The sequence below is a fragment of the Neoarius graeffei genome, chromosome 13 (assembly GCF_027579695.1).
Source record: "Neoarius graeffei isolate fNeoGra1 chromosome 13, fNeoGra1.pri, whole genome shotgun sequence".
In the NCBI taxonomy this organism is placed as follows: domain Eukaryota; kingdom Metazoa; phylum Chordata; class Actinopteri; order Siluriformes; family Ariidae; genus Neoarius; species Neoarius graeffei.
In genome coordinates, this window is record NC_083581.1 from 56,294,630 (window position 1) to 56,317,507 (window position 22,878).

Sequence of the window (22,878 nt, forward strand, 5' to 3'; positions counted from 1 at the left end):
ATTTAAGTGTGCCAGATAGCCATTTCTTTATTTGTATATTTGTGGCCACCATCAAATCAGCAGTAGACTAATGATAAATAATGCAAACCTTTATTGTAGTCTGAATAGGACAATATAGACAATAAAAAAATGCAGATAACAAATATCATGAACATACATATGCATGAGCTACAAAGAGGAGAAAAAGTAGTCATTGTTCTTTATTTTCAGGTTTTATTTGTCCCACTCTTGCTGATCGCTGTTGTAGTGCTTGGGGTTGAGCTCCACTCTGATAACTCACTTCTGAAAGCCTTTTGCTTTCAACAGGCCCAAGGGAATCACTCCTGCAGCTGCGTTTAACATTCTTAGTATCCTCAGCAGGAGTCAGTACAGCACATATTCTGATGCATCTGGCTGGAGTCTCATCACGTTGCTCCTGTGGAGGACAGCCCCATATGGACAGTCGAAAGTTGCACTTGGAAGATGACTCTGGACACTTGCGGTTTTGCTATGATGGCTGAGGACTACAATTGCCATGATAATTTTAGGACTGCAGTTGTCATGAACAGTTTTGCACTCAAGTTTCCATCAATGAACAGTTGATAACTTCAACAAAACATGCTAAAACTGTAATGAATTTCCTGGTTACGCAACTGTATTTTGTGACGATATAGGATACAGTTATTGAAGCGAGTTATTTATAATCATGCTATCTGTTATCACCCAAATGAAGATGGGTTCCCTTTTGAGTCTGGTTCCTCTCAAGGTTTCATCCTCATGTCGTCTGAGGGAGTTTTTCCTTGCCAACGTCACCACAGGCTTACTCATCAGGGATAAATTAGAAATAAAATTAGCTTTAATTTTATGTGAAGCTGCTTTGCGACAATGTCTGTTGTTTAAAGCACGATACAAATAAACATGACTTGATATATTGACCTGGAATGTTGTCTGCTATGTGTTTATAGTCACAGGATGGCTAGTATTCTATTTGTATTTTAAACTACCTATGATCAGCATACACTATATCGACAATAGGGTTGAGCCGGATACTCGGCTGAAACGAGTATCCAGTACGGATAAAGCACTTTTGCCGAGTACAAGTATTATACGAGTAATACGAGTCAATATCTGTGCTCGGACTGAATGAAAATCCTCACGCAGCATCACAGCGCCCCTCCCCTACACACACCGCTCTGCTCACTCACACAGAGAACAGCTCTCTGTCTCTTTCCGTTAATGTTTCGGGTTTCTTCAACTTCAAGTTTGTTTTTATTTCAGTTTGTACTTACTTATAACCAGTAGAGTTCTGGCAAACGTGGGTTTGTTCAGACGTGGTGCTTGGTAGAAAGCGACTCACATTGCGTCTCTGCCTGTCAGAGATTTTTTTTTTTTAACCGTCGGTTAAAAACAGTTTTTTTGACTTCACACATTGAGTGTCTGACACTTTCTTGCTGTAATTCATGTAAAAATAAAGGTAGTAGTGGTATAAGTATTACAAATTAAGCTACACTCTCTCTCTCTCTCTCTCTGCTGGTCGTCGGAGTTTTTTTTTTTTAAACCGTCAGTTGGCTCTAACCAGTTTTATTTTACTTCACATACTGAGTGTCTGACACTTTCTAGGTAGTAGTGGTATAAATAATATTACAAATTAAGCTACACACACACTCGCACACACACACCTGGTGCGGAAATAAAAAAGAACCAAAAAAATTTTTAAAAATCACACTGATCATAAAAAAATTAAAAGTTAAAAAAAGAAAGTTGTGTTGAGTATGAAAACTCTCGTTCATTACATTTCATTTCATAATTGCAACCGCATGTGTTGTATTCATTGTTGCAAAACTTGTTCTGTAAATAGTTCGTTTGCTATCGTGATCAAAACCATTGACCTGAAGCTCAATGCTGATGCTGTCCTGTAAATAGTTTTCTAATCAGCAATAAATATAACAATTTCTGACCCATATCAACTGCATGCTTAAAATAACATACTGGTTAAAGCCCCGCCCGTTTCAAGACAACCAGACCCACTTCCGGGTTAGGCCCCGCCCACTCCGAGTACGGATACGGATACAGATAATTCATATGGTTAACGGATACAGATACAGATAATGCTGTACTCGCTCATCCCTAATCGACAACTCCAGAATTATTAACATATTTCATTAAAATGTTCAAAACTTAACGTGGATGCATCAATACTGATCCAATCCATCTTGGGATATCACTACAGTGACATGGCCACTCTGACAGCTTCAGCCATCAAAGTATCTAGGGAACTTTACAGTAGCGGTTTCCCATTGCCTTCTACCGGATTATTATAGAGGTTTTCTCCTCTCAACCATTCACACCTATGGACAATTTAGAGCCACCAATTAACCTAACCTGTGTGTCTTTGGACTGTGGGAGAAACTGGAGCACCCAGAAGAAACCCGCACAGACACAGGGAGAACATGCAAACTCCACACTGAAAGAGCCTTGAACCCAGAACCTTCTTGCTGCGAGGCAACAGTGCTAACCGCTTGCACCACCATGTTGCCCATTGATCCAATACTTTGCTTATTTGCTCATATTCATAAAAATGCTCTTATACCAACATAATATATAGCATGATACTATTAAATATTGTATATTTTTAAACAGTATCTTTAATAGAGAGCACGACTGTGGCCGACCTGAGTGTGCAGAGCAATATCAGTGAATGTGGTCATTAAAAAAGTGTGCAAGTGTACCATGAATTGCTCACACACTAAATATTCGTGAGCATGGAGCAGTGAAGTGAGCATTCAGAGAAACTGTTTCACATGAAGGAACCTCAGTTCTATGAGCACTTAGCACTGAGACACACATGCTTCCTTTCCCCACGATTCACACTTTGCTTGTGGGTTAAAGTGCAGTTCATGGCAACTTGCACTCATTTTTAATGAGCATGCTGAATGATACTGCTCTGTGTTCTCAGGTCAGCTACCCTCATGCTGTGTCTGAAAATCTCATCTCATCTCATTATCTCTAGCCGCTTTATCCTTTTACAGGGTCGCAGGCAAGCTGGAGCCTATCCCAGCTGACTACGGGCGAAAGGTGGGGTACACCCTGGACAAGTCGCCAGGTCATCACAGGGCTGACACATAGACACAGACAACCATTCACACTCTGTCACATTCACACCTACGGTCAATTTAGAGTCACCAGTTAACCTAACCTGCATGTCTTTGGACTGTGGGGAAAACTGGAGCACCCGGAGGAAACCCACGCGGACACGGGGAGAACATGCAAACTCCACACAGAAAGGCCCTCGCCGGCCACAGGGCTCAAACCTGGACCTTCTTGCTGTGAGGCGACAGCACTAACCAATACACCACCGTGCCGCCCGATGTGTCTGAAAATTACTGCTTAAATAGCATAGCATTTGAGGTAGCAATGCATCCCTAATAAATACAGTATGTACTGTACATACACATAGGTTTCCTGGAGTCTTCATGCCAAGTTCCCACTGGATCAGCACAGTTATTCTCTCAGTTTATAGAACAACATTTACATGCATAATTAGTGTTGTATTTCAGCCCTCCTAACCACCAGGGCAGTGAATATGTCCTGAGGAAATGACTGGAAAGATGGCCGTCAAAGACCATCACCAATATGTCATTGGGAGAGGCCAATATTAACCTGGGAAAACCTGGAGAAAGTGATGCCCAGGTAGCAACAGTGCAGATTTCCTGGACCTCTGATCATGAGGAATAGAAGAGCCTCATAAAGTCACATGTTACAGTAGTGATAAGGTATCTGGCTTTCCTGTAGGCTATGATGAAGACAGAAGAGGTCCTCATGACGTTCCACTATGACACATGAATAGTGATTCAATTTGGTGATTGGATTGCAGTTATCTGGTCCAAGTAGGACAATAGTGTGTGTGTGTGTGTGTGTGTGTGTGTGTGTGTGTGTGTGTGTGTGTGTGTGTGTGTGTGTGTCTGGGTGGGTGGGGGGGCATGACAAGGAGCTCTGCAGGCAGGATTGCCCTCATGGAATGCTACAAGATCAATACGATCAATTGTTTCATTAACAAAAGTAGTAATGTGACAAACCCTGGTGGTCCTCAAACGTAAAGCCACTCAGGAGTCATTTGGCTATCAAACCATGTACATGTCAAACACATCATGTGCTGCAATGACTGCCACTTGCACCTTAGTATACAGTGGTGCTTGAAAATTTGTGAACCCTTTTGAATTTTCTATATCTCTGTATAAAAATGACCTAAAACATCATCAGATTTTCACACAAGTCCTAAAAGTAGATAAAGAGAACCCAGTTAAATAAATAAGACAAAAATATTATACTTGGTCATTTATTTATTGAGGAAAATGATCCAATATTACATATCTGTGAGTGGCAAAAGTATGTGAACCTTTGCTTTCAGTGTCTGGTGTGACCCCCTTGTGCAGCAATAACTGCAACTAAATGTTTCCGGCAACTGTTGATCAGTCCTGCACACCGGCTTGGAGGAATTTTAGCCCATTCCTCCTTACAGAACAGCTTCAACTCTGGGATGTTGGTGGGTTTCCTCACATGAACTGCTCACTTCAGGTCCTTCCACAGCATTTCGATTGGATTAAGGTCAGGACTTTGACTTGGCCATTCCAAAACATTAACTTTATTCTTCTTTAACCATTCTTTGGTAGAACAACATGTACTTAGGGTCGTTGTCTTGCTGCATGACTCACCTTCTCTTGAGATTCAGTTCATAGGCAGATGTCCTGACATTTTCCTTTAGAATTCACTGGTATAATTCAGAATTCATTGTTCCATCAATGATGGCAAGCCGTCCTGGCCCAGATGCAGCAAAATAGGCCCAAACCATGATATGTTTCACCAAACCACCACTATGTTTCACAGATGGGATAAGGTTCTTATGCTGGAATGCAGTGTTTTCCTTTTTCCAAGTATAACACTTCTCATTTAAACCAAAAAATTCTATTTTGGTCTCATTCGTCCACAAAACATTTTTCCAATAGCCTTCTGGCTTGTCCACGTGATCTTTAGCAAACTGCAGACGAGCAGGAATGTTCTTTTTGGAGAGCAGTGGCTTTCTCCTTGCAACCCTGCCATACACACCATTGTTGTTCAGTGTTCTCCTGATGGTGGCCTCATGAGCATTAACATTAGCCGATGTGAGAGAGGCCTTCAGTTGCTTAGAAGTTACCCTGGGGTCCTTTGTGACCTCGCCAACTATTACACGCCTTGCTCTTGGAGTGATCTTTGTTGGTTGACCACACCTGGGGAGAGTAACAATGGTCTTGAATTTCCTCCATTTGTACACAATCTGTCTGACTGTGGATTGGTGGAGTCAAACTCTTTAGAGATGGTTTTGCAACCTTTTCCAGCCTGATGAGCATCAACAACACTTTTTCTGAGGTCCTCAGAAATCTCCTGTTTGTGCCATGATACACTTCCACAAACATGTGCTGTGAAGATGAGACTTTGCTAGATCCCTGTTCTTTAAATAAAACAGGGTGCCCACTCACACCTGATTGTCATCCCATTGACTGAAGACACCTGACTCTAATTTCGCCTTCAAATTAACTGCTAATTCTAGAAGTTCACATACTTTTGCCACTCACAGATATGTAATATTGTGTCATTTTCCTCAATAAATAAATGACCAAGTATAATATTTTTGCCTCATTTGTTTAACTGGGTTCTCTTTATTTACTTTTAGGGCTTGTGTGAAAATCTGATGACGTTTTAAGTCATATTTATGCAGAAATATAGAAAATTCTAAAGGGTTCACAAACTTTCAAGCACCACTGTAAATGGGAAATTTCAACTGCTTAGCAGCTCCTACAGGGAGGCTAGTACTCTAGGAACCAGACAGCGCACTGGATTCAGATGAGGCGCTGCAAATTATTTGTTGAACTACAGTATACATTTCCATCCAAGAGCATCCAAGGCATGTATACTAGGGGCTCTTACATTCAAGAGTGTTTCCTGCACTGCTAGGTCACAGTCTTCAACTTGCACTTCGCTACAAGAAGCCAAACCAACAGGTGAAGGTGTTCTGACCAAGGGTGGCAAATTTTTCTGTTAATTTGAGACAACAGACCCATTGAGGGAGGAACCTGCCAAGATGTTGGAACCACTATTGAAACAGCAGTTCACACCAAGTTCTTATGGGACACCTCATGACCACAAGTAGGTCTTTGTGGTCAGGTTGCTGAATTCTGGTGGCTAGATTTTTTTTTAATTGTGTACAATTGTGAACAATAGCAAGATAGAATACAATTCCACTTGGCCAATCATCTGGTTCACTGTAGCTCATCTGGTAGTGGGAGGAGTGGTCAGAAGATGTCTGTGGACCCTGCATTTAAAGGCCTGGGGGCCAGTGTCTACGGGTCCAACTACATGTTCTGGAAGGCTATTCCATACCTGGACAACAGTGTGGAGGAAGGTTCTGTCCAGGGTGCGAGTATTAGAGGCTGGGAGATCCAGGGCATGATCTGGCATAGCTGTGCATAGGGGGGTGGTTCGCCATCTAGAGTATGGTGGGGGGAGCATATCCCAGAGATCCGTAGGGCAGTGGTGGGTGTGCATTTTGAACAGGACTGTAGCATCAGCAACCTGTCTTCTGTGGCCAAGGCTGGTGATGGAGAGTTTTGTGCTGGCAGTGTCCTGGTCCACTCCTATAATCTTTAGGGCCTTCTTCTGGATGTTGTCGAGTAGGCCAAGATGTGTTGGTGAGGCACTCATCCAGCTGAGTGAGGCGTATTCCATGACGCTGTGTACCTGTAGCTTGTAGACAGTTGCTCGGCTCTCCATGGTGAGTTTACTGGCCACTCTCCTCAGCGCTGCCAGTTTCTGACCTGCCCATATGGAGATTTTGGTCAGATGTTTCGACCAGGACAGCTTCTTGTCTATTGTGACCCCCAGGATGTCCAACTCATTGGCCATGGTCAACTGGTGACCATTGAAGTGCAGGTTCAGTGCAAATGGAGACCTCTTTCTTGAGAGTGTAACAAACTTACACTTTGATGGCTCGAAAGTGGTCTTCCACAGGTCTTCCCAGATGGTGATTTGTTGGAGATCCTGGTTCAGGCTCGCCTCCACTTTGGCCTTGTCTGCTGGAGATCTGATGCGTGCATACAGGGTTAAATCGTCAGCGTACATGTACATTTCATTCTTACATACATCAACCAGGTTGTCAATGAAGAGGAGAGGGCCGAGGATCGATCCTTGAGGTACTGAGGCATTGATGGAGTAGGGTTCTGAGGCCTGGCCTGACAAGACCACTCTGATGGATCTGTTTGAGAGGTAGCTTTGGAGCCATTGGAGCAGCTTTCCAGACACTCCTCTCGAATAGAGTTTGGCCATCAGACCGTGATGCCACACTTTGTCAAATGCCCCCTGGATGTCCAAGGCTATGACGCAGACTTCCTTGCCTGAGTCTAGGGAGTTGTTCCACCTTTGGAACAGGATGTTTAGGAGGCTAGATTGCAGGTTATGTGGAAAAACTCTTTGCAGTCGAGAAAAGATGATGGTGGATACATTGCAGGCACTCTTATCCAGAACAGCATACCCAGAGCAACCTGGGAAGCAGTTGTCTTGCTCAAGGGCACTTCAGTCATTCCTGCAGGTCCAGGGAATTGAATCAGCAACCTTTTGGTTCTAAAGCTGCTTCTCTAACCATTAGCCCATGGCTTCCCTGAGATGATGGGAGTCTACCTCTAGCTTTGGAGGACAGGGTAGCTGAAGCTATAAACACAGTCACAGGCTGTTTTGCAAATAGCTCCAAGAAGCAGTCCCATGAAAAAAAGAAAAGGAAATAGTAGCTGTATGGTAATGGGATTTATATCACATACTAAGTACCTGGTAAAGGTTTTTATATAGGGTGACCAGACATCCCAGTTTTACCAGGACAGTCCCGATTTGGGGTTGTGTGTCCCGAGTCCCGACAAAAGTCTGTCGGGACACAGATATGTCCCGGTTTTCACCACTCGCGACGTTTGCGACTGAGCAGCGTGGGAATCATTAGCGGAGAAATGTCTGCATTTACTATTTTGATGAATTGACAGGAATCGCAAACTTTCCTGGTTACTGCCCCCTGGCCCTGTGGCATGGGTGTTTATTTAGCCACATTATTCCAGACAACAGAACGTGTTGCCATGCAACAATAAAATAAACATTAACTGGCGCGAATGTTCTTTGTCTAGCAGCTAGCAGCAGTAATGCCGCAGCAATTATGCCGAAAAGAAAATGTACCTTTTCCAAAGATTTACAGGACACCTACCCCTTCCTCCGAGAGGTGCAGAACAATGAGCACGAAGCCTACTGCACACACTGTAAGTGCTTTGTTCTTGTACTGAGTTGGGCAGCCTATGTTGCAAATGATGTGCGCTCCTGTAGGGGCTTTCCTTGGGCTGTCGCCCCCTCCTCCTTTATTGCTGTTTTGTTTGAGTGTATATTTTACGGAAGCCGCGAGAGGCCCTTCATATAATCTTTTTTTATTCACCTTCTTATCCCGAGATAACGACATAATAATTAACTCAGGATCTCGAGAAAACAACACAACTAATTCGAGATCTCGAGAAAACAAAACCGTTATTCTGAGATCTCGAGAAAACAAAACAATTATTTCATGATCTCAGCTGGATCACTGTATCTCCATCGGTAGAGATGAAGCCGGGCCAGTCTTCTGCGGAGGTGCCGCGGACTAATTTTGAAATTATCCCTTATTAAAAGACTTAATGCAATCTCTCCCTGTGTCAACCCCTGATCAGAATATTACCTTATTAGGTGATCGATTATTCCAGACATTCTAATGACCAAAGTTGTGTCTATACAGAATGAGAAATAGCCCCAAAGTCAGCATATCACAAGTCTCTTGGCGCACCTGAATGAACCATTTCTCAGCTGTTTACTCGAGATCATGAAATAATTGTTTTGTTTTCTCGAGATCTCAAATTAGTTGTGTTGTTTTCTCGAGATCCTGAATTAATTATGTCGTTATCTCGGGATAACAAGGTGAATAAAAAAAAAGGATTACCGTATATGAAGGGCCTCTCTCGGCTTCCGTAGTATATATTCTCAAATCACTTGTCTCTTTTTTTGTTTCTGTTTAACATACCATTCTGACAGTTTGGCCATATTGCTGTGTTGAACAGCTTGTTGCACCTTCCATTAAAGTGTTCACTTTTGTACACATCTTGTTTTATTCATTCAGTTGTGGGGAATGGTTAGTAAGGTTGATTCTGACCTAGGCTATGTTGAGGTCACATATTTACTTTTTAAGTTCATGCTATAGTGCATACAATTTTAGAGATATAGCCTACATGTGCATATGCATTCTTCTTGGTGTTCTCACAAACAGGTGAAATAAATCAGTTTAAATTTGGCCTATGGACATAGTCTGGCCTATTCTCAGCCATTACAAAATCTGTTGTCTGACCATAATTTAACTGATCTGCAGTGGCGGCTGGTGAAAAAAATCTTGGTGGGGCTGGTGTGTGCCAGTAGAGTTCCCTGCCTAGTCCAGTATAAGCATTCAAATGAACAGTCAGAAAATGACAATTCCACAATAATAATTTAATTTCCTTCTCAAAATCAGCAGTTTCACAGATAAAGTAAATTAACAATTTACAGCTATATTAGGCTCCACTTATGCTTTGGAAAGGAACGGTTTCAAATACAATACAATACTCAAGTTCTTGAGAGAAGTTTACAGCAAGGGTATGATTTCAGCTGAATCTATACAAATCAACTGTGTGTGTGTATGTGTGTGTGTGTGTGTGTGTGTGAGAGAGAGAGAGAGAGAGAGAGAGAGAGAGTGTGAATGAGTGAGTGAGAGAGAGGGAGGAAGGTTTCTAAGGTGAGTGTGGGACTGAGTGAGGTGGTGTGTGTGTGTCTGATTCTAAGGTGAATGTAAGATTTCTGTGTGAGAGAGTGACTATGAAATGAGGGGTGTGTGTGTGTGTGTGTGTGTGTGTTCTGAGCTAGGTGTATTTCTGTGAAACAAGACAGTGAGAGGGGGAACGAAACACAGTGTTGACACTCTTGTTGTGAATACAAACTATGACAAGAAAGATGTGTGATTATTGTCCAATATGAACCAAAAGTCTAGTTTTGAACATCAAAGACAGAGAGAGAGAGAGAGAGAGATGCATTTTCTGTAGCAGGGGCGAAATTTCCAGCGCCCCAAAAGCATTAAATTCGGCGATGCTGATTGGCCAAATATTTATGATTTTTCCCGAGCAACCATACACGATTGGCTATTCCGCTGCACTTCTGGGGCGCTTTGCTGAGCGCCCAAGAAGAGAAATGATACGCGTCTGTCGGTGGAAATTCACCATTGAATGAGAGTCAGTTGGTGGAAATGTTGTTTAAATAATTCAGATTGCATGTAGGCACACACTGACATTGATAATAAAATTTGTAAAAATATATATCGGGGGCGGCACGGTGGTGTAGTGGTTAGCGCTGTCGCCTCACAGCAAGAAGGTCCTGGGTTCGAGCCCCAGGGCCGGCGAGGGCCTTTCTGTGTGGAGTTTGCATGTTCTCCCCGTGTCCGCGTGGGTTTCCTCCGGGTGCTCCGGTTTCCCCCACAGTCCAAAGACATGCAGGTTGGGTTAACTGGTGACTCTAAATTGACCGTAGGTGTGAGTGTGAATGGTTGTCTGTGTCTATGTGTCAGCCCTGTGATGACCTGGCGACTTGTCCAGGGTGTACCTTGCCTTTCGCCCGTAGTCAGCTGGGATAGGCTCCAGCTTGCCTGCGACCCTGTAGAAGGATAAAGCGGCTAGAGATAATGAGATGAGATGAGAAAAATATATATTGATATATTTTATATTTTTTTCCCCTCCACATCTGGGAGGGCGGCGCCCGAGCACCCCCTATGAGCCAGCCGCCACTGCTGATCTGTATACCACTATGCTACTAGATAACAAAACGGCTGTTTGTTTTATTTCATGTGAGATGTTGATAAATGTGAGCTTCAACAAAATGATAAGAGCACCTCTCTGAGTGTCATGTTTACGTAAAAAAAAAAAAAAGGTGTGCGTGCACGAACATGGTCACGCGCAAAAGTGTCCCGGTTTCTCATCTCATCTCATTATCTCTAGCCGCTTTATCCTTCTACAGGGTCGCAGGCAAGCTGGAGCCTATCCCAGCTGACTACGGGCGAAAGGCAAGGTACACCCTGGACAAGTCGCCAGGTCATCACAGGGCTGACACATAGACACAGACAACCATTCACACTCACATTCACACCTACGGTCAATTTAGAGTCACCAGTTAACCTAACCTGCATGTCTTTGGACTGTGGGGGAAACCGGAGCACCCGGAGGAAACCCATGCGGACACGGGGAGAACATGCAAACTCTACACAGAAAGGCCCTCGCCGGCCACGGGACTCGAACCCGGACCTTCTTGCTGTGAGGCGACAACTCTAACCACTACACCACCATGCCGCCCTGTCCCGGTTTCAGACTAGGGAAATCTGGTCACCCTATTTTTATAGGACATTTTAGGGTTTACATCCAGCTGGCTATTGCAAAAAACATCCATTTTGTTCATGCAACCATTTCTGTGTTGACTTGGATGCACTGAGTTATTACAAGGGGGGGAAAGTAATTAGTTTCACCAGTTGTTTGAGTGGATTGATTGACTGATTAATTTATTATAAAAATCCAAATCGAGGAGCTCAATTGCAGGTTTATAACATACTATTTAATATTAATTACATATTTAATCATTATTTTCTGGTATGGGCTTTTGTATTGAATCAATTTCGCCACAACAGCAAAGCATTGTGGGAAGGCATGGAACCGTGAAACCCTAAAGTATGGCGGATGGGGAAGAGCCGTAAGTAGCGTTGAATGAACGAACTGTTTTAGGGATAAATATTGTTGGTATTTTGGCTAGTAGTCGCTGTAACAAGGACGTGCTCGAATCCTCTTTTGTTCTTTCATTTCAGGGCGAAGAAAAGACAGAGAATAGAGGAGCAGCCTGAGAAGTTAGTGATGAAATGCTAAGCGCTGGCTGCAGGTTTGAGTATTGCACAGCATAGGGAGTGTGAAAATTCATCCTTTTTCATCCAAGTTCAGGATATCCAGATAACTCAAAAATATGGATATAGTGTGGAAAAGTAGTAACGTAAACCCAAGGTGGAATTTAACCGGTGAATTGTTTTGGTTCCGGATTGTGCTTCATTTTAAAATGTCAACCAGCTAATTGGCTAACTAGCGTTAGCTTACCGGCTGTCAACACAAACAAGGCCTAGAGGGAAATGATTTAAGTAGTTAATGCTCCGTGAAGTAGTGATGAATTTTCACATAATGTACTGTGGCCATGTTAGATATCTTATCTTATTCTGTCAAATGAGTCTCTTCTCTTGCCTGTGTTTTGCTGTAGTGTGTGTGTGGGGGGGAGTGGATTTCACAAAACGAGTTAAAAAAAAAAAGGCTCTTAATTAATAGACCCTCTCTTAAATGAGCGAGCATAACAGACTCCCTGCATTCATCTAACAAAACCCAGGTGATACACCTGTAAAATCCAGGTGAGATGAGATGAGATGAGGTCTGTTCCCACTGATTAAGTCTGGATGGAAAGTTCAAGACAGAATTGTTCTCACTTATTCAAGTCCGGAGGTGAAAACTAACTGAGATCTCATCTCATTATCTCTAGCTGCTTTATCCTGTTCTACAGGGTCGCAGGCAAGCTGGAGCCTATCCCAGCTGACTACGGGCGAAAGGCGGGGTACACCCTGGACAAGTCGCCAGGTCATCACAGGGCTGACACAAATGGCCCTTTTCCACTACCCTTTTTCAGCCTGACACGGCTCGCGTTTCGACTACCTCAGAACAGCACGACTCAGCTCGCTTCAGCCCTACTCCAAAACTCGCACGGTTTTGGAGTGGGGCTGAAGCGAGCCAAACCGAGCCGAGTGGGGCTAGGGGCGCGAGGAGACACTCCCCTGTGCACTGATTGGTGAGGAGGAGTGTCCTCACACGTCCACACACGCCCCGCGAGCACGCTGGGATCTGTAAACGCCATAAACCCGGAAGAAGAATAATTACGAATTACGAGAATTTCTGAAGCCTTATGCGCCTCGCCTCATCTGTACGCTCTTGCCAGTATCTGTTGGCGTTGTCGGTGACAACAAGCCACAGCACCAAGACCAGCAACACTAACGACTCCGTGTTTACTATCCTGGTCGTGAGACTACCACTTAAAAGGTCACTGATGTCACGGTTTGCGCTGCCTAACGACATCACGTGACGTCCACCCACTTTCGCTAACTCCGCCCAATGTGTCCACCCACTTCCAGCCAGCACGGTTCAGCGTGGTTGTAGTCAAAATGCAACGCCAACAGCCCCACTCAGCTCGCTCAGCCCAACTCAGCACGGCACGGCTCAGCCCAACTCAGCCGTGTTGGTAGTGGAAAAGCGGCAATAGACACAGACAACCATTCACATTCACACCTACGGTCAATTTATGGCGTATTCACACCTACGTTGTTTGGTCTGGACCAAACGAACCAAATTTCCCTTGGTCCGGACCTTTTGGGTTGGTCTGAATACAAACCACTGAACTCTGGTCTGGACCAAACAAGCGGACCGAGACCGAGCTGCAAGGTCGGACTCGGTCCGGACCAAAGGAGCCCTGGTGCGGATCTTTTGGAGGTGTGAAAGCAGACCGGACCTAATCCGACAGTTTTGCTTTTTTGTACCTCGGGAGCTTCTGTCGTTTGTCGAGCATTATGGGAAACAGAGTCTTGACACTCCACCGCAAAGTGCAAACACAGTTTCAGTTGTCAAGGGAACCTTACAACAGTCGTTCAGTCATTCAGACCAGTGGTAGGCTAGACTACAGAGTACAAAAAATGAGTAGGGGGCAAACGTGGGCTGAGGAAGAAACGCGTACCCTTGTGGATATATGGGCAGATGTCCACATATCTGAGCTTTTGGAGAGAACACACAAAAATGCCGACGTGTTTGCTGTATTCAGTGAGAAAATGAAGGAGAAGGGGTTCACGCGCTCCCCAGAACAATGTCGGCTAAAAGTGAAGAAACTCCGTCAGACCTGCATTAGACATTCTTTCAAAAAGTGGCGGCACTAGCGACGCAAAAAAGAAATTCATCTATTGCGTGAAGAGCCAGAACCGTCACAACATGATGTGCGCTCATCAGCGCTATCCTCCGTAGCCGCCTTGCCCTTTGTCGTCGTCGTTGATAAATTACTTGGACAACAGCATAGTAATCGCACAATTGTGAAAACAGTAAAAACTGGAAAAAACATATAGCTTTGATGATATTAAAAATAATAACAGCACGGAAAGCCTCCATGACTACTTTTGAACTTAACGCTTTGTGCGCGTGTCGTCTCTGACCAATAGCTGAACGACCTCAGGGCGTGTGGCTTTGTTGACAGATTTTGGTCCGCTTACTAAAATGTACAGTGTGAAAGCGAACCGCACCAAAATGAAAAAATAAGAAAAACATTTGGTTCAGACCAAAGCAAGTGAACTATCGAACTATCCTGGTCTGAATACACCCTTAGTCTCACCAGTTAACCTAACCTGCATGTCTTTGGACTGTGGGGGAAACCAGAGCACCCGGAGGAAACCCACACGGACAACATGCAAACTCCGCACAGAAAGGCCTTCGCCGGCCATGGGGCTCGAACCCGGACCTTCTTGCTGTGAGGCAACAGCGCTAACCACTACACCACCGTGCCGCCCTAACTGAGACCTGTTCCTACTAATACAGTCTTTGGTGTAAAATCTAGGTGAGACCTGTTTCTGTTCATTTGATCCTGAATGTTGTAATTGAGGTTCACTAGTGTGCAGAAGTTGCGTGGACACAACTGCAGAAACAACAAAATGTCAGATGACGTGCACAAAGAAAAAGCAGCTTTTTCCCCCCCTCATGGTGACCATTAAACTGTAATATGAGTACGTGATTACAACAAAAGGAAACACCTTGAGCATTAATAAAGCCAAGGAATCTGCTCTTTGGAGAATAAGCAGCAGACTTTTTAAAAAAAAAAAGTGTTTTTAAATTTGTTCTGGGCAAAACTAATAATAACTCCTAAAGCATAATAAAAAATCTACTTTCTTGATTAGGTGGAACGTCTAAGTTGGCAGCAGTTTGTTGGCTGGTATTGCTGTGGCTCGTCATTCCTGAATACTGTTTAAAGTGCATATCACGGGTAAATTCAGGAGCAAGCTCAATGTCATTCTCCTATTTTATATTAAACTTTGGTCAAATATCTGTCACATTTTGCATTTTGTGCAATTTTTTTTACCTTGCGCAATACCAGAAAAATTCAGTTGAAATCAAGCCATTTGAGGTGAATTAGTCCGCCTCTGAAAAAACTTGGTATTTGGATTTCCCGGGAAACATTGATTTTTGTGATGTCATGTGCGGGACGCCTTCCTCTGAATCCTACGTCAGCGCTGGTTTGTTTGAGAAAACGACCTGGTGGTTTTCTCCAGGTTTCTTCAACGTTATCACGTAATTATTAAAATGGTTAACAGATGTATTGTAGGAGGGTGTAGCAACAACAATCTTGATGGGATTAGTACTCCTTGTTTTTCAAAAGACCGGACAATGAGAGAGAAATGGGAGCGCTTGGTCTACGCAGGCTGTGCACTTAAACTGTGCAAAGCTCGTGCAGCCTGCTGGCGCTTCCACAGATAACGTCACGAATCTTGCTCCAGACTCCCTTGGGATTTTTCCAGACGTTTTTTTTTTTTTTTTCCTGCTGTAGACAGATGGCCTTATGCAAAATTACCCTTCTGGATGTGTGTGTGTAAAGGGGCATACTTTCATATATAAAAAAATGAAATTGGTCCAGAATATGCACTTTAAGCAATAACGTCATGTGGGTCTTTCAGAATTGATCAAATACGCTTAAGCTTTTGAACGGAGCAGGTTTGTCCAAAAGCATTTCCATGGGTTTAGGTTTAGCATCTTTAACAATGCTCGAAAAACCTCATGTCCGAGACGACTAAAGTCTGCGCAAGGATGAGTAAAACTTTAATGGTAATCGTCTGATTGGATGACAAAAGTTAGTGCTGGCAACCTAAGCAAGACAGGCACTAAGAAAGCAGGGAACCAGTCTAAAATAGCTCGTCTCATTTCACGGGAAATGCATTAAAAAGTTTTATTCATCAACACAATATATAAAAGTACAAAAATATTTTGAGGAAATCCTTCAAATTTCCTTGTTTTTGGTTATAATTCATTGAAGTATGCATATGTCGAGTATACTGGAAAAGCTCAGCTCAGAGGGGTCCACGTAATGATGTAATTGTACCAATTGGCTAAGGGCGACGAGAGTCGAGGACATTGTGTGCCAGCAGTGCGGTTGAAGTGGGCAGACTTCAGTAATGTTCCTTACCTCTTTTTATATATATATATATATATATATATATATATATATATATATATATATATATATATATATATAAATAAATAAAAAAAGAGCTCTCTTCCAAAACGCTATAAATCCATTTTGATTGTTTTCAGAAAAATGACATTTATTCATTTATTTACCTAGACCCATAAACTTGGTAAATATTTAATTTATCCTGTTATAAGATAGTTGGTTCAGTCTGAACATTTTCAACAATAATTGACAAATCTAACAACAATGTTATTGATTATAAGTCCAAAGTTTTACAACCCCGATTCCAAAAAAGTTGGGACAAAGTACAAATTGTAAATAAAAACAGAATGCAATAATTTACAAATCTCAAAAACTGATATTGTATTCACAATAGAACATAGACAACATATCAGATGTCAAAAGTGAGACATTTTGAAATTTCATGCCAAATATTGGCTCATTTGAAATTTCATGACAGCAACACATCTCAAAAAAGTTGGGACAGGGGCAATAAGAGGCTGGAAAGTTAAAGGTACAAAAAAGGAACAGCTGGAGGACCAAATTGCAACTCATTAGGTCAATTGGCAATAGGTCATTAACATGACTGGGTATAAAAAGAGCATCTTGGAGTGGCAGCGGCTCTCAGAAGTAAAGATGGGAAGAGGATCACCAATCCCCCTAATTCTGCGTCGACAAATAGTGGAGCAATATCAGGAAGGAGTTCGACGGTGTAAAATTGCAAAGAGTTTGAGCATATCATCTTCTACAGTGCATAATATCATCAAAGGATTCAGAGAATCTGGAAGAATCTCTGTGCGTAAGGGTCAAGGCCAGAAAACCATACTGGGTGCCCGTGATCTCCGGGCCCTTAGACGGCACTGCATCACATACAGGCATGCTTCTGTATTGGAAATCACAAAATGGGCTCAGGAATATTTCCAGAGAACATTATCTGTGAACACAATTCACCGCGCCATCCGCCGTTGCCAGCTAAAACTCTATAGTTCAAAGATGAAGCCGTATCTAAACATGATCCAGAAGCACAGATGTCTTCTCTGGGCCAAGGCTCATTTAAAATGGACTGTGACAAAGTGGAAAACTGTTCTGTGGTCAGACGAATCAAAATTTGAAGTTCTTTATGGAAATCAGGGACGCCATGTCATTTGGACTAAAGAGGAGAAGGATGACCCAAGTTGTTATCAGCGCTCAGTTCAGAAGCCTGCATCTCTGATGGTATGGGGTTGCATTAGTGCATGTGGCATGGGCAGCTTACACATCTGGAAAGACACCATCAATGCTGAAAGGTATATCCAGCTTCTAGAGCAACATATGCTCCCATCCAGATGACGTCTCTTTCAGGGAAGACCTTGCATTTTCCAACATGACAATGCCAAACCACATACTGCATCAATTACAGCATCATGGCTGCGTAGAAGAAGGGTCCGGGTACTGAACTGGCCAGCCTGCAGTCCAGATCTTTCACCCATAGAAAACATTTGGCGCATCATAAAACGGAAGATACGACAAAAAAGACCTAAGACAGTTGAGCAACTAGAATCCTACATTAGACAAGAATGGGTTAACATGCCTATCCCTAAACTTGAGCAACTTGTCTCCTCAGTCCCCAGATGTTTACAGACTGTTGTAAAGAGATAAGGGGATGTCTCACAGTGGTAAACATGGCCTTGTCCCAACTTTTTTGAGATGTGGTGTTGTCATGAAATTTACAATCACCTAATTTTTCTCTCTAAATGATACATTTTCTCAGTTTAAACATTTGATATGTCATCTATGTTCCATTCTGAATAAAATATGGACTTTTGAAACTTCCACATCATTGCATTCCATTTTTATTTACAATTTGTACTTTGTCCCAACTTTTTTGGAATCGGGGTTGTATATATTTTTTTCAAAATGCTATAAATCCATTCATTTTTTCTGTCTTTCTGTTTTTAAAACAAGAGAACATGCTGTAGATATATAATATCAGGAACTTTCATCATACAATTTATAATAAAATCAAATAAGTTATATAAACACTTAACATTCATTCATGTTTAATCTTACATTTTAAGACTGTCCACCACAGAAAACAACTAACTAAATAACAAATGGGCAGTTAGTTCAATTTTTTAAATGCAGTCCATTCAAAGTGTCACCTTAAATAGCATGACAAAACCACTAATTAAATAACAATAATCAGCCCGCCACCAAAATAGCAAATTTTCTTCATTTGCTCTCGTTCATGGTTATCTTTTGTTTAAACAACGTCTTCTACCACCTGGTGTAGGTCTCACAGGTTCTTCAGAACTATCAAAAGTATTCACAACCACCATTTGCAAAAGTTATTTGTGCTCAAGAAGCTACACAAGCAAACAAAACTCCTCGCTTCAGGGCGCCGCCATGTGGGATAGTGTAGAACGCTGAGCAGTGTTGCCAGATATTGCTGACGTTTTCCAGCCCAAAATATGTTCAAAACCTGCCAAAATGCACTTAAAACCGCCTAAAATGTACTTGTTTTATTAATTTTATAGGCCTAGTTATTCTGATTTAATTCATTTTTGTCTACATCTATGTATTTTCTTCATCTGTTATCCTGATTTTTGTGGATTTGTTAGATTGTACCCGTTTTATATACTTCAATTTAAAAAAAAGGTTAGGCTATGATGCATGGCTGAATGGATTGCATCATTCTTATTTACTAGTTTGAGTTCAGTTTCTGCACTACATTAGTCCTACAGTTACATCAACATTTTTTTTTGTTTAAATAATACTTAATGAGATTAATGTTTATTGTTAATGATTAATTTAGGCCAATGCTCGATTTTGGTTGTTTAAAATACCTAAGGGGTGCTGGGTAAACTAGGTCTATGACTTGCCTCAGTTGACCAAAGAGAGCTGTTTTTCCTGATTTCCTTCGCATATTCAAGAACATCATTCGGCTTAGGTGTTTACATTCTCTCCCATCTCTGCTTTCTAGTGGGAGTGAAACTATATAAGCATCTGATAAAAACCCGCCGAACTAACGTCAAACCCGCCCAATTTTTGTCAACCAGCCCAAGCCATTTTTTTTGGCCGCAAAGTAGAATTCAAAACCGCCCAATCTGGCAACACTGACGCTGACCGAACTCTGATTGGTCGAGAGGAAATGTCGCACTCGGCCAAAAAACAGGTGTAGTGCCTATCGCATTTTGGAGAGAAACTACAATTTGCAGCACATATAAACAAGGAAATATAGCAATTTGGCATGAAACATTAATGGAGCAGTGAATAGGCTCAGTACACAGCAGAATAGCGCGATGAACTCCATTTTTTTTTTTTTTAATTTGGCAATGGTTTTGCATATTTCGTAATATCCATTTTTATTTTCTAAATATTTATCAACATACTGCCATTGTGGCACGGGAGCCTCTGATTGGTGGACGACTGACAAAGGGTGTCTCCCATTGGTTGTAAATCGTGACACAAAAATCGTAAATACAGCACTGGGCCCTGGCGATTGGCAGTTCATATACTGAAGCCAAGCGGAGATGTCCGGCGTCTGTTGCTGTTGTCCGAAGAAAACTACAGCTAATAAAGCTCTACTACCGGGTTACTTGGACAATCTTGGTCAGAAAGAAGCGGAGGATAGATATACACGGAAATTAGAGTTTATTAGCGGTTATGATCTGTACAAAATTCCTCGAAATGACTGGAGTGACGGTGCAGATTTGTGGCCTAGTGTTAGCATTAGCTACATGTTGGAATATACCTTCTTTTTCCCCCGAAGAGTCCAGAGACAGAAGACCAGTATAGAAAAACCTACAGAAGCAAGAAAATCTCCTTTGTGTAAAGACTTTTTCCCGACATCAGCTTTTGGGAACAGAATGTTGTGAAAATCAAAGCATTTCCTCTCAAAGGGCTTTGACTTGAACTGTGGGTTAGATGGTATCTGCACCCCTTCATGTCTCAACAACCCCAAGAACATGTACTTACAGAGCTATCTGCACTGTCATTTATACAGTGATTCTTATTATTGTTAAAACTATCTGAAGTGTTATTTGTAAAATAACAAAATATCTTGCTCTAGACTTAATTTTATCTAATGATGGTACAATAATTACAAACACTAACAGAATCGGCGCATTTCAGTTGTAACTATAATCATTCTTGTAGTAATAATTTCAATAAACGGTTAATGTTCAGTTCCCTTTTCATTAATTCTCGATTCAAAGGCACAACTGAGTCACACAGTTTGATCAGTGTGTAACAGACTAACAATTTTATCCAAAATAGTTTTTCCTGCCTTAGTTGATTTTATTTCCATTTCACATGCTTGCAGCTGGCGGCACGGTGGTGTAGTGGTTAGTGCTGTCGCCTCACAGCAAGAAGGTCCGGGTTTGAGCCCCGTGGCCGGCGAAGGCCTTTCTGTGCGGAGTTTGCATGTCCTCCCCGTGTCCGCGTGGGTTTCCTCTGGGTGCTCTGGTTTCCCCCACAGTCCAAAGACATGCAGGTTAGGTTAACTGGTGACTCTAAGGCTACGTTTACATTAGACCGTATCTGGATCGTTTTCTTCGCGGACGCACTGTCCGTTTACATTAAACCCCCTGGAAAAGCCAGGAAACGGGAATCCGCCAGCGTCCACATATTCAATCCAGATCGTGTCAGCTCCGGTGCTGTGTAAACATTCAGAATACGCGAATACGCTGTGCTGAGCTCTAGCTGGCGTCTCATTGGACAACGTCACTGTGACATCCACCTTCCTGATTCGCTGGCGTTGGTCATGTGACGCGACTGCTGAAAAACGGCGCAGACTTCCGCCTTGTATCACCTTTCATTAAAGAGTATAAAAGTATGAAAATACTGCAAATACTGATGTAAATACTGCCCATTGTGTAGTTATGATTGTCTTTAGGCTTGCCATCCTTCCACTTGCAAGTGGTAAGTGATGTGCGCTGGGATCACACACACAGCGGCTCAGTCCCGAATCGTGGCTTGTGCACTTCACTCGCGCGCTGTGCGAGCTGCGCAGGGCCGGAGTGCGCACCCTCCAGAGGGCACTCGCTGTTCAGGGCGGAGTGATTTGGAGCGCAGGATGCCTGCGGAGCCGAGCGTATCCGCGTATTGGTGTTGCTGTGTGCACGGCTAACGGTTTTAGTGTAAACGCGAATCGTTTTAAGAACATTAATCTGATGATCCACTGATTCGACGTAATGTAAACGTAGCCTAAATTGAGCGTAGGTGTGAATGGTTGTCTGTGTCTATGTGTCAGCCCTGTGATGACCTGGCGACTTGTCCAGGGTGTACCCCGCCTTTCGCCCGTAGTCAGCTGGGATAGGCTCCAGCTTGCCTGCGACGCTGTAGAAGGATAAAGCGGCTAGAGATAATATGATGATGATTATTATTATTATTATTCAAAACTCTCCACAGCTTAATATACCCTAAATTACAGTGGTGCTTGAAGGTTTGTGAACCCTTTAGAATTTTCTATATTTCTGCATAAATATGACCTAAAACATCAGATTTTCACACAAGTGAAACCCACCAACATCCCAGAGTTGAATCTGTTCTGTACGGAGGAATGGGCTAAAATTCCTCCAAGCCGGTGTGCAGGACTGATCAACAGTTACAGGAAACAATTAGTTACAGTTATTGCTGCACAAGGGGGTCACACCAGATACTGAAAGCAAAGGTTCACATACTTTTGCCACTCACAGATATGTAATATTGGATCATTTTCCTCAATAAATAAATGACCAAGTATAATATTTTTGTCTCATTTGTTTAACTGGGTTCTCTTTATCTACTTGTAGGACTTGTGTGAAAATCTGATGATGTTTTAGGTCATATTTATGCAGAACTATAGAAAATTCTAAAGGGTTCACAAACTTTCAAGCACCACTGTATTAATTCCTCTGCTACTAGAACTTTCTTTCTGAATGTGTCTGCATATATTGGTGTTATGGTCTTGTGGATTTATGATAATTATGCTGCTTCACCTATTTTAAAAAAATGAACTGCATTCTGTCCTCTCTAAAATAAAATAAAGCTCTGCGCAAGTGGAATTGTTTTTCGGGCAAGTATGTTTTGGGTGCTGCTTGCCCATTGGGTAAGTAAGGCTGGGAGATTTATTTTTTTTTCAAGGACTGTTTTCGTGCAACCCTACCTTAAATACTACTTTGAAACTACGCTGAAAATGACTGACTGACTTGAAATACAAATGGTCGTCTTAACTATTATATTTCTTTACGTTTCCCTTTTTAAACCGCATGCTTGTACTGAACCTCAAGATGCCTTTGGGGTAGAATACTACAATAGTAACCTGAGTGCAGAGCCTGCTCAAACACTGCACACTTAAACATTCAGTTATCCTTCTCAGGGTCATGGTGCAGTATAAACTGGATGGGTTGTCCATCCTTTGCATTGCACCATACACACACGCACCCACCCACCCACCTAGGGGCAATTTAGCCCTCCAGTCCCACATGGGTGAATATGCTGTTAATGGCATTTTCTTTGGAAATGTGAATTCAAGTTGATTCAAAATGA

At 42.5% G+C, this 22,878-nt stretch overlaps 1 protein-coding gene across 4 annotated transcripts in view; it reads left to right on the forward strand.

Moving 5' to 3' along the window:
- Positions 1-22,878, forward strand: part of uba3 (ubiquitin-like modifier activating enzyme 3) — a 102,898-nt gene that overhangs the window by 44,952 nt on the left and 35,068 nt on the right. The window contains exons 1-2 of one of the 4 annotated variants that reach the window (XM_060938087.1): positions 11,769-11,820; positions 11,933-11,971. In XM_060938087.1, the coding sequence (XP_060794070.1) occupies positions 11,801-11,820; positions 11,933-11,971 (59 nt within the window). In that variant the 5' untranslated portion in view covers positions 11,769-11,800. Of the gene's footprint in view, positions 1-11,768; positions 11,821-11,932; positions 12,004-22,878 lie in introns of those variants that run through there. The other 3 variants (XM_060938088.1, XM_060938089.1, XM_060938090.1) reach the window with 3 other exon arrangements.